At 36.4% G+C, this 12,751-nt stretch overlaps 1 protein-coding gene across 3 annotated transcripts in view; it reads right to left on the bottom strand.

Annotated features, from left to right (window-relative positions):
* Positions 1–768: 768 nt before the first annotated feature.
* Positions 769–12,751, bottom strand: part of YWHAZ (tyrosine 3-monooxygenase/tryptophan 5-monooxygenase activation protein zeta) — a 34,542-nt gene continuing 22,559 nt past the window's right edge. For all 3 annotated transcript variants that reach the window (XM_058698708.1, XM_058698707.1, XM_058698710.1), the window contains 4 exons: positions 7,214–7,337; positions 6,346–6,509; positions 6,173–6,268; positions 769–3,364 (listed from right to left, as the gene is read on the bottom strand). In XM_058698708.1, coding sequence (XP_058554691.1) covers positions 3,305–3,364; positions 6,173–6,268; positions 6,346–6,509; positions 7,214–7,337 — 444 coding nt within the window. In that variant the 3' untranslated portion in view covers positions 769–3,304. The remainder of the gene's footprint in view (positions 3,365–6,172; positions 6,269–6,345; positions 6,510–7,213; positions 7,338–12,751) is intronic.

Consider the following 12,751-nt stretch of genomic DNA (forward strand, 5'->3'; position numbering starts at 1 on the left):
ATACAACAAAACAAAGCAAAAAATTACGGTTTTTTGCTCTTCCCCTCCAGGAATGTGTTAAGACTGTCTCTGAGAAGATAGCACCAGTTAGAAAGTTCCTAACACACTGTAGGTTCTCATGCAAGGACTATCGCGTCCGTGCATCCAAACGAAGTGCCCTTTTCCCCTAACGTAAAGGATATTAAACTGTTTTAATGATGCTGTCACTACTGCAAAGTCTCCAAAATTCTCAGATTTGTACCTAGAGGCCACGTAAGACTTTTCAACATCTCACTGTTGGTTAAGAGTTCCCCAATTATTCAATGAAGGTTTTACTCTCAAACTGAGGTCTAACCACAAATAATCTTGAGACTACACATTCCATATTGGCCTTGACTAGTTTTAAATAGGATTTGGGCCATGGGGCAGGATTGACTGCAGGGAAGCCAGAATGGAAAACAACCTGAGGCCTTAGTGAAGCCACTTCACATTCTTTTAATTTTCCTAGTCCTCCCTCCCCGATGCCATCTGTACGACCTTTATAGCATGAAGCAGCAGCGGACCTATGAAATGCAAAAGCTAGAACCAGAGGCCAGAGCTGCAGCCGAGTCCATCCTTTCAACTGATCACACTGCTGGTTCTTCTCTCAAAGGACAACTGTGAAGTGGAATCTAGCTTTTCTTTGTTTTAAACAACTCCAAGACTACACACACGCAAAATACACGGTTGGGTTCTCCAAATTCCTGGAAATACCACATTACATTGACAAAAACAGACATGAAGCCTGGATTTGGGACAATTGAAGAAATGTTATAAAAATTTATTATTCAAATCCCAAGGCAAAAAATCTCAGGTTGGAATCCTCCTTCATCTATTGGGCACTAGTGCGTAGAAACATTAAATTAACAGCTAATATTAATGAAGTATTATCACAATTTATTTCAATATCAAATTTAGATGACTAATGCACATAAATAGGCAAATGTGACAAGCTTAGATTTTATTTATAGTTTACTTGAATGAGAATCAAGTCTAGCTTAATGTTCCTCAGCTATAAATGATTACTTCATGTCCTTGGCCTGGGGGTCAGGAGAAATCATAAAAAAAGAGCCACGAAGAGGATTAGCTTACCCCAATGCATAAAAGATCTTTTCTCCTTGAAAGAAAGACCCCAAGACCTCCATTGCACTTTTATTTGAATGTAGTATTTGGGACAACTGTCCCAAAGGGCTGATATTTCCCAATTTAATCTGAGGTCATAATAAAACAAGCAACAAAACAGTATTTGGGATTTCAGTTTCTCACCCTTATCACCAAGACTCACTGCCTCCCATCATCAATATTTATTGAGCATTTACAGTGTACTAGGCACAATAGAACATACAGAAAACATTGTCCCTGCTCTTGAGGAGCTTACATTCTAAAAGAAAAAAAAAATACACCTCTTTTAAAATGGTATTTTTGTTTGGTGTTTTCTGCAAGGTACTGAGGAAATAGTCTGTAGGGTGAGCTTTGGGTATAACTTAGCCCCATCATTATTTAAAGAGAGGAAGAGAGAGGAAGGATTTTAAAGGCAGACAATGACAGACCATTCAGGAAAGATAGGGTTTACAAGGAGATAAACACAATCTCATCAACTAAGGAGAGATTTGCTGCAGTAAATAGGATGAGGGAAATAGTTTGTGGGATGCAAGCAAAGGAAGCAAGGTATCCTTAGACATTGAGTGGAGCCAGAAAAATCATGCGGCCTTTTTTCCAAGTACACGGCCACCAAAGTAGGAATGGTTGGTGACAAGACAGAAGGCTAAAAAAGGTAATCCTGTACACCTGACAAATAGAAAGAATAAAGATCAAAATTGAAGGCAGGCTATAACAAGATCAAGAAATCCTTAAAAACAAAAGTGATTTGGAAGCACAAAACTTAATGCTACCCAATGTCATGATGGGCCAAGAACAAAAACATTGTGGCTTCCTAAGTCAGAAAATGCCATATACCAAAATTTTAAATGGAACACATTACTTTTTTTCCAATCAATCTCCCGTCTGGAAAAAAAAAAAACACAAGGAGAAATATGGGACATGGTGGTTGGGAACAGTAGTAGTTATAGTAGTAGTATTTTGTTGTTATGATAAACTTTGTACTTAAACTTGGTAAAAGCCCATTAGCTGCCAACAGGGAATAAGGAATAAATTTCCAAAAATGTACAATTTCCTTTAGAGAAGTTTCAGAACCAAAAGACTAATTTACATGAAAAGCTGTAGAGAAAGTAGTTGAAAAGTCCATTCATAAAACTTTTATTCCACTTACATGAACTTAATACACGTGTTCTTAACAATTATGCTTGGATTGTTCATGAAAATTTCATAAGACATTAAACAAAAAGCTAGTCGTCATCTCAAGTTATTTCCCTGTTAACTATTTTTACAGCACATGCATGTTAGGCAAGTATCAAAAAAAAAAAAAAAAAAAATCACAAAAGCAAAAAAAAAACCCAAAAACAGAAACCAAAAAAAAACAAAAAAAAAAACCCTAAAAAAAGTTAAATACATGGGATTTTTGTTTTGCTGCTGTGCTTGATATACATAAAGTAATGGATATCAAGCAATTCGTTTTACTGCATCTTTACTTGTACATTTGTTCTTAGGTTGCCTAAAACATTTAAATACAAATAAAATGAGTGTAGCAAAAATAATGAAAGCAAACAGCAGGTAACTTTACAAATAATGGAATGTGAACCGTTTCTGCCCTTATCCAGAGTAAATTGGGTCACAACTAAAGGATCACTTCTGTAACTGTAGTCAAAGGTGTGCACATTTGAGAATGATCACGCCACAGATACACATGGTTCAGCATGTAATATCTACGGGACGCCCATTTCTACTACAGCCCTGTAAGTGCTCCAAACCTTAAAGTACCCACAAAAACTACACCTGTATCTGGAACCAATTATCCCTTTTATTCCCCACCAGGACAAACCAATATGTAGGCAGTTTTCTTTGCTTAGACATGGAAGCAGTTTTAACACTGGCCCTTGTGAAGCCACAATGTACCAAAAGTACTATGCCAAACGTTTATACTAGTATAAAAATTCCACATCCCCATATTGGCCACCTCAAGATGAAAACAGATAACTCCCTAAATGTTAACTGGCTCTACTCCCCTAATATTAAACATAAAAACCACATGGGAAATATAGAAATTCAAATAGAAGTAACATAAACCTGTCATAAATCGTAAACAAAAAACTATTTGTGGGACAGCATAGATGACAAATGGTCTACTGTGTAAATTTTAGAATGAGGCAGACAAAAGTTGGAAGGCCGGTTAATTTTCCCCTCCTTCTCCTGCTTCAGCTTCATCTCCTTGGGTATCCGATGTCCACAACTGGTTAAAAAAGAAAAGAAGAAAAAAAAAAGATTTTTCAGCACAGTTCAGAAAAAAAAAAAAAAAAAAAAAAAATCTTAATATACTTACTTATCAAGGTACCAAAACATAACCACAGCTTTTGTGGAAAGGCTTTCTTTAGAAAATAGCAGCAATGAAGAGAACAATGAAGATGGAAAACATCCTTATTTTCTCCCTAACCACTGCGTAAACATTTTAAGTACAAAGAGTTGTCTTCAAATAACAAGGTCAGGTACAAGAAATTCTTGATTATTCATATGAGAGAAAACAAAATAAACATCACAGAAGAGCCACAAAATACTAAGTATTAACAGCTACGAGAATATCAGACTGCCCTGAATACCCCCAATATGAGAGATCCTCTTAATCCAACCCATGTTCAAGCTCAGGTCGACTACTTTCCCTTGGTAAAACTTAAGACTCCCCACTCGAAAGGGAATCCCACACTCCATGAAATTCAAGAGTGAGGATATCAAGTCTGAATTAAATTACAAATTTAGCTTCCTAATGTTTTTAGCTTAGAAAAACATACCTTTGTCAATCTGTAGGATTCAAAATAAATAGCTGAATACAAAACACTGGTCACAACCCAACCTTCTGAGAGGTAATTAAGTAATTAAGACTATGGATTCTATTAATTTTTCATTAAGTTTATCAGCAAGTTAAAAAAATGATTTCAAAATTAGTTCAGCGGCTTCAAATATTAACTTTTGCAAATCTAAATAGTTCATAATGACTTTTAGAGATAATTACAAAAGGCCTAATTCATGATGATCTTAAATTTTATATTGCTTATACAATGAAAACACCTCAATATTTTCCTAACTCCCAAATCACCCACTAGCTTTCTTTATTTATTAACCAAATAGATCTCTGGCCTGGAAAGGAGACTTCTTCCAAGGTCATATTTAAATTAAATGACCTCTGGAAGCCTGTATGTTCCTATTAAACAGGGGTTTATAAGATGAAATTGTCTTCCAACACCTCTTCACAGTTCTGAACTTCAAAGATTCTTGAATTTTCCATAAATGCCTTAAAAAACTTGACACATTTTTTCTACTAGGGTTATGCGTTAGCCATTATTAGTCAACCAGATCCAGACTCAAATACTAGGTAGTTTTGACAAAATTTTTTTACTTAACAGATAAATGATCTAACCAACTAATAATGATACCCAGTGATACCACCAAGGCTCAGAGAAGCCACAGTAACTAGTGACAGAATCAGAATACAATCCTTCCTTTTCTTCTTACTCAGTTGTTCTAGGATGCTCTTCATGCTATACTAATATCCAAAATTTAGCTGGAAGTACATGTATCAGATCACGCCCTCTCAAAAAGTGATGACACTGTAACAGTAAGCAGGCCCCAACTTCTACCTTATAGGAATGACAAGGTTCATCACTTCAAACCTTTAGAAAATATGAAAATTCTTAATATTAAAAAGAGGTAACAAATTGAAGTGCTTCTTTCATTTGTTTTAAGAAATTCACTCTTGGGGCACTGGGTGGCTCAGTCAATTAAGTGGCCAACTTCGGCTCAGGTCATGATCTCATGGTTTTTGAGTTCAAGCCCAGCATCAGGCTCTGTGCTGACAGCTCAGAGGCTGGAGCCTGCTTTGGATTCTGTGTCTTCCTCTCTCTCTGCCCCTCCCCTGCTTGCGTGCGGGCACTCTCTCTAAGATAAATAAGCATTAGAAAAAAATTAAAAAAAAAAAAAAAAAGAAAAGAAATTCATTCTTTAAGAAATTACAGGTTATTCTCTTGACTAAACAAATCCCACAAGTTTCTGGTAGCCCCCAGTTACACTTTCTAAAATAATTTTGTTTATAGTAATGATAAAGTACATGATGCAGTTCAAAAACCTTTGCTGAGAGTATTCAATACTAGAATATTGAACAGGTTCAGAAAACTGGCAGTGAACTGGAATAAAGCTTAGAAGTAAAATATATGAAATGATGATATACAGTCCTCAAGCTCTACACTGACTGCAATCTTCGCTCCTAGTTCATTACCTGGCACAGCAGAATTTGATAATTTTGTCTTAAGCCTCAAAACTTCAAATTTAGTATTTATCTGAAGGAGAATGGAAAAACCTATGGGACTAAAAAGACGATACGACCACTTTGTAAGGTGTAGACTTTATCTGGATCCCAATTCAAATAAAAACTGTTTTAAAAAGGCATTGTAGTTCTTTCTTTCAGTCTGGAGTATCCTAAGAAGGATAAGCATGACGTCCCATAAAAAGCCTTTTTTTTCCTTTAAACAAAAGGCTAGCTAGGCAAAATACAGTTCCATTTAGATTCCACAGAATATCTGCCATTTTGTAACTGAACTTACTGATGGAGTACATATGGAAGCAACTTTGTTTAAGAAAACTATTTTTTTTTTAAAGAAAATCATTTTTAACGGAACTTAAACATAAAACTTTACTATACTTTTGATATTAAAAACTAAATTCTTCTGTGACTAAAATGGAACAAATGGAAACACTCAGATTGAAACAGAAAATAAAACAGTCTAGGTGATTAAAAGTTGAAAACCATGGGTTAAAAAATGATTTTTAAGAACTAAAATTGTAACAACAGATATGTAACTAATCAAAGTATACATTTTTGGTCCTTGACCTATTTATTATTTGTTTCTGCAAAGGTGGTTTTTCTTCACAGCTCTAAATAGCAGATAGTAATTTGCATTCAATAAGGAGGTGAGAAAATATTCCTGTAGTTATCAATGAACAACAGAATTTCAACCACAGTGGCCATTAATGATGTTTGTTATGTACTTACTGTCAAGTTGTCTCTCAGTAATTGCATTATTAGCGTGCTGTCTTTGTAGGACTCTTCACTTAATGTATCGAGTTCAGCAATGGCTTCATCAAAAGCCTATGATCGAAAAAGTACATTTAAGTGCTCAAATAATAAGGATTACTAAATTTCCACAAAACAGGTAAAATACCTACTGTCTTTGCAAGAGAGCAGGCTTTCTCCGGGGAGTTCAGAATCTCATAATAGAACACAGAGAAGTTAAGGGCCAGACCCAATCTGATGGGGTGTGTTGGTTGCATTTCCTTTTTGCTGATCTCAAAAGCTTCCTGGTATGCTTGTTGTGACTGATCCACAATCCCTGGGTAATAAAACACACCAAAATGTACTGACAAAGTTTGCACTTCATCTTCCTCCTTCAAACCAAACCTTTAATATCCAATGATATCCTCTGAAATATTAAACTGTAGCAACCTTAACTAAATGAGGCTTATAAATTAAAAAACAAAAACCTTCTCCAGGAACACACTAGCCACTGGTCAACGTCAAGACAAAACCAAATCACCTCAGAATTATTCCATTTTTAGTAATTAGTTTGTACTGCTCTACAGTTATGCCGTGATCATGATTTCTTAAAATTTTAAGGAAACATTCTTATGCACAAAACTGGCTTTTCAGCAAGTGAACATTTTAGAACACCAGTATTAGGCAGTAGATGTACCTTCTCAGGACTTTAAAAAAATTAATTACTGCTCTTCATTTCGTGCTCTAAGCAATTAAAAAACACAACCCGCGATATCCCAGAGGTGCCTGTGTGGCTCAGCTGGTTAAGTGTCTGAGTCCTGATTTTGACTCAGGTCATGATTTCGCGGTTTAGGAGTTCAAGCCCTGTGTTGGGCTCTGTGAGGAAGCATGGAGCCCGCTTGGGATTCTCTCTCTCCCCCTCTCTCTACCCCTCCCCGCTGCTCACTCTCAAAAAAATAAACTAAAAAAAAAAAAAAAGACTATTTCCATACTGTGTTATATTCTACAAACTCAACAAACACATTGAAAAACACAGTATACCTTTCTTGTCATCACCAGCAGCAACCTCAGCCAAGTAACGATAGTAGTCTCCTTTCATTTTCAAATAGAAGACTTTGCTCTCTGCTTGTGAAGCATTGGGGATCAAAAACTTTTCCAAAAGAGACTTTAGAAGAAAAGAAACAGTCATAATAAGAATAAAATCATTATAAGACTAAAAAAAATTCTGCATTTCTTAAGAGCATACTGTATGTAGCTTAAGTGACAAAATTTTAATACCATCATTGCCAATAATACAATTGTTGAATGTAGTAGGCCCAGGAATTTGTGGTTTAAAAGAAGGATGCTTTGGACAGCAATACTTAAAATTTGAAGTTAGTGTTGAATTTATTACTTAAGGATGATACATTTTGAATATGTACCTCCCTCACATTTTGCTATCTATATACATGCTGATAAAAATGACAATGTTTCAGTGAATGTGAAAGCAGCACAGCTCCCAACAAGCTTTTTCTAACAGGCTGTCAAACTTTCCATTTTCAAGGTAGTCATTAGAAGGAAAAGAATGTAAGAGATGAACCTTTTGGGACTCTGGAGGATTATGACCCAAGCAAAAACCAATAATGTAACAGACACTCTTAGAATGCATAAAGAGAAAGCAGAACAAAATTAATTTCATTTAGAAGAACACAATTCAAGCAAAACCTCACAACAGGCAGAAAGTTGTTCAAAGTCAAAAGTTTAACTGTTTCTAATTAGGACAGTAGGTAGACAGGATTATGAGAATTAAAGATCTGAAGAGTAAACCTGTAAATTCATTAAAGTGATGTTTAGCTAATAAAATACATGTTTACAGATGACACCAGACAATAGATAAAACTTCATCCTATAATTTTGTTTTTTATTAACAATTTAAATTAATTTAAACCCTAACATGCTAATAATAATTACATTCTGTAATTGATACACAGCAAAAAATTAGATGGCTGGATTCAGGGGAGAAGGCACAATAAACTAGTGATTTTTTTTTTTTTCTTTTAAAGGGGAGAAAGAGAATTCCAGTAGTACAATTAGGCAAAAGTTAATAATCAAAAACCAAAATCATCTCACCGCCCCCAATTTTCCTAACTAAAAATACCCTAGGAATCAAGGAAAGTCAATTTTCAACGGGGCTTAGTCCCAAACTAGTCAGTTTTTACAAGGAAAAGAGTTAATTCTTGGTTTCTATTCTTCTGGCAGTCACCCAGTAATTCAGTCTATGTAACACCTACTTATATGCAAAACAGTTAGAAGCTACAGATACCCAGATGAAGTGGGTAGTGGTCAACACAGCAGTAGGGCCAAGCTGCACAGCATTATGGGAAGGGGTTGAAGGTGAGAAGTCAATCTAAAATGTTTCCTGTGATTATTAACCAATATTTGAAACTATTGGCCTGAAATCAGATGAACACTTCGATTAGGAAACAAAAACTATATTACAACCGCACCCATAACCCTTGTGTTCAAAGATCTCTCAGTTCCAAGTGTTTTGTCCTTTGAATACCATGTTCTGTAGGACACGAGCACTCTTTGAACCCTAACTATGGCAGCTCTTTTGGGATCTACCTCCAAAAACCACTGCTCCATTTAATATAATCAGTGGATTTTTCACTGATGTGAATGTGATTTTTTTAAAATGTCACTTAGAAACAAATGATTAGGCCTTTTCAAGTTTTATAAAAATACATTATTCGTTCAACTATGGAAGATGGCATAGCATAGTGGCTTTGAAGTCAGTCTAGGTTTAAATGGTGGCAACTCTACACTTAAAAGGGTAAATTCTATTTCTGACAGACTAGGCTAAGGATTAGACTATGATGTCTAATTAAAGAAAAATATGTGATTAACCAGAATTCACAAATAATTTCAGATCAAATAGCAAAAGAAAAATATGCAAATTTAAAGAAGGCTCCGTGTATATACAAGGCAACTGTGAACTGTTCTCTGGCTCATTTACATATGTAACATTACATTAAGAATATTTTTAGGTGCCTGCGGGCCTCAGTTATGTGTCTGACTCTTGATTTTGGCTCAGGTCATGATCTCATGGTTCTAAGATCAAGGCCCACATTGTGCTCCATACTGGAAGTGGAGCCTGCCTTAGATTCTCTCTCTCCCACTCCCTCTGTTCTCTCACATATTCTCTCAAAAAAAGAAAAAGAAAAAAAAAAGTATTTTCAAGTAAAAGAAGTGACAATAACTAAGCCCAATCATGAAAGTAATTTGTCACCTATGCATTTATATTTCAAATTTTACTGCTTCAGTATTTTTCACACTTACCTAATTCCACTGTGCTAAACACTAAGAATACAATGATGGGCAAGATAGTCTCTAAGTTTGTGGACAACTGTTCTGGCAAAGAATACAAAAACTAAGAATAATACGGCCCAGGGGCGCCTGGGTGGCTCAGTCGGCTGAGCATCTGACTTCGGCTCAGGTCGTGATCTCGGGTTTGTGAGTTTGAACCCCGCGTCGGGCTCTGTGCTGACAGCTCAGAGCCTAGAGCCTGGAGCCTGCTTCGGATTCTGTGTCTGGCTGTCTCTCTGTCCCTCCCCTGCTCACGGTCTGTCTCTGTCTCAAAAATGAATAAAACATTAAAAAGAAAATTAAAAAAAGAATAATACGGCCCAGTCATGACCTTCACTTTTCAAAGACTTTAACCCATTCTAGGTCAAGATGAGGGCCACAAACACGTGCAGTTAAGAGTGAATCACTTAAGATGTACGTAACACTTGCGTCCGACTTCAGCCAGGTCACGATCTCGCGGTCCGTGAGTTCGAGCCCCGCGTCAGGCTCTGGGCTGATGGCTCGGAGCCTGGAGCCTGTTTCCGATTCTGTGTCTCCCTCTCTCTCTGCCCCTCCCCCGTTCATGCTCTGTCTCTCTCTGTCCCAAAAATAAATAAAAAACGTTGAAAAAAAAAAAATTTAAAAAAAAATAAAAGTATATAATTTGTGGAAGTTACTTATGCAAGGTGTCAAGAAATTAGTAACCCATCTTTTAGGAGTATTAACTTCTGTATCCCCAAAAACGCTGTTTTATGTTGGAGTGAAAATTTCATATGGGAATTTTTTTAAACTGCAATTAAGCACCTCTTCCTCCCAAGTGAATGCCGAATTAGCCACAATATCTGACTAAAACGGTAACAACAAAAAAAACTTTAAAAGACATTAATCAGAAAGCACAAGTAATAGGAAGGCAAGACAACAGTAGTCAAGCAGCTTACTGGCCTAATGATTGACCAAAAGAACCAAATTAAGTTAATCAACAGTGACAAATATTTCTGGTGAATGAAGTGCTGACTACAAGTTGAGAAAGCAAGCTCATCAAACTGTACACTATGAAAATGTGCAGTTCTTTGTCAGTTACACCTCAATAAAGCTGTTACAAGTAAAAAGCTGAAAAACCAGTAAGTGGCAAATAAACAGCAATCATATCTTCCAATGACATAAAGCTAAGAACCATTAAAACTTAAACAAGAAGACTGGATATTAAAGATTAACAAATAAAGGGGCCGCCTAACATTTGGTTCGATAAGCTAACTATAATATAAAAAAACCAGAACTGTGGTAGACAGTCTCTAAAGATGCCCACCACTAATTCCCCTCCATTCCTGTCCACATATGCCATTCTTCCTCCTGCTGAGGTGTGGAATTTATTCCCTTTCTCCTGAGTTCGGGCTAACTTTGATGACTTGCTTTGACCAAGAGAATGCAGTGGAAGTGACTGAGTCCCATTTCTGAGCCTAACGCTTAAGAGGACTGGCAGCTTTCCATTTTGCTCTTGGAACCCATATCCAGCCTGTAAAGAGTCAAACCACCTTGCTGGAGAGAAGGGACAAGACACGCTGGCCCAAGGAATGGGACATGTTAAGTCAAGTCATTTGGATATGTCAGCTCCAGCCAAATGCAGCAATGAGTGACTCCAGCCAATATACCATGTGAAGAGCTTCAGTTGAGGCAAGCCACAGAATCACAAGAAAGAAAAAAATCACTGTTTTAAAAGTCACTATAAATCTAAATGGTGACACATTAAACTAAGAAAAAAGATCATGAAGTTGACATTTCTGACGCTTAAATTATTTAATTTGATCCTTCCAAAAGTTACCCATGAGATAGATACAAACTAAATTATCCCTATCCTACAAAAGACAATGGGGCCCAGCTATGCTATGTGCTCAAAACCACAACTAACTTGTGAACTCCAACTAGGAAATCTGACCTGTACTACTAAAATTATGCTCCATTTTTTTTCTGCCTCAATAGGGTGATACACCTACCAAAAAGGATGTGATTCCAAGATATTAATAGAATGAGGAATCAAAATTAAGGAAAGTGATTAAGTTCTATAAGGTATTAATGACACCAAATCTAGAATATATTCCTTCTTTAAAAAAAAGTATCAAAACAGACACTGACAAACTGGAGAATATCCAGGAAAGCAAGAATGGTCAAGAAACTAGAAACCATCACGAAGGTTTAAAGAATTATGACAAGAATGGCTCTAGACGAGACTAGTTAAATTTAGCAAGAGGCAGATTTCTGCTCAGTAAGAGAGATTTGTATGAGTGGTCCAAACTTGGAATAGGCCATCTAGTCAGACAGCTCCATCTACTCTTCCAGAGATTTTTAAGGAAAAATAAGATGATTACTTGGCTATTTTATAGAGGAGATTCATAAATCAGATGTGGTTTCATTCAACTCTAATGTTAGATACTGAAGATACAGAATTCATTCAATTAATTTTGACACTAAAGAGGCAATTAAGTATATTCATTTCTTAAACTGATGAAAGGGAAATAAAAGGTATATTTTCCAGACTAAGAAGCCAGAGGAAAGAGGCAAACATAGGGAGAAGACCAAGATGGAAAGAGTAAGAACAGGGGGCACTTGGGTGGCTCTACTGGTTAAGTTTCCAACACTTGGTTTCTGGTTTCGGCTCAGGTCATGATCTCACAGTCATGGGGATGCGGGATAGAGCCTGCATCCGGCTCTGTGCTAGGCTGGCTGTGGAGCCCACAGGAGATTCTCCCTACCCCCCACCCCCACCCCCACTCCAGCACACACATGAGTGCTCTCTCTCTCAAAAAAGAGTAAGAAAAGGAAAAACAAAAAAGCAGCACTAATCAGAAAGCAGCAGTGACAAGGAAAAAAAATTGTGGAGGTGAGCAAATTAAAAAAATTGGAAGGGAGGAAAGGACTAACAGCTATTTGCAAAACATACTAAAAAAACTTCAGAGAATATCCTACTAAATATACAGTGCAACCTCCTAAATTTCATTCATCTACTGTAGTACAATGAAAGTGATAATGCTGGGACATTGTTAAGAATCTGAATTCAAAGGGGAAACACAGCATTATTTAAGAGGTAGGTGAGACATCACAACTTCCAACTATGAGACAAAGATTGACTACTGACATACCTGCATTTATAAAATTCTTCTATAGCATAGTACATTGTTTTTAATACAAATGTAATTAAAATGGAAAAGGATATTTAAGTCAAACATGAAATTAAAAAACATCTTAAACTGAAGCACTGAG

This window comes from Neofelis nebulosa, chromosome 14, assembly GCF_028018385.1.
Source record: "Neofelis nebulosa isolate mNeoNeb1 chromosome 14, mNeoNeb1.pri, whole genome shotgun sequence".
Classification (NCBI taxonomy): domain Eukaryota; kingdom Metazoa; phylum Chordata; class Mammalia; order Carnivora; family Felidae; genus Neofelis; species Neofelis nebulosa.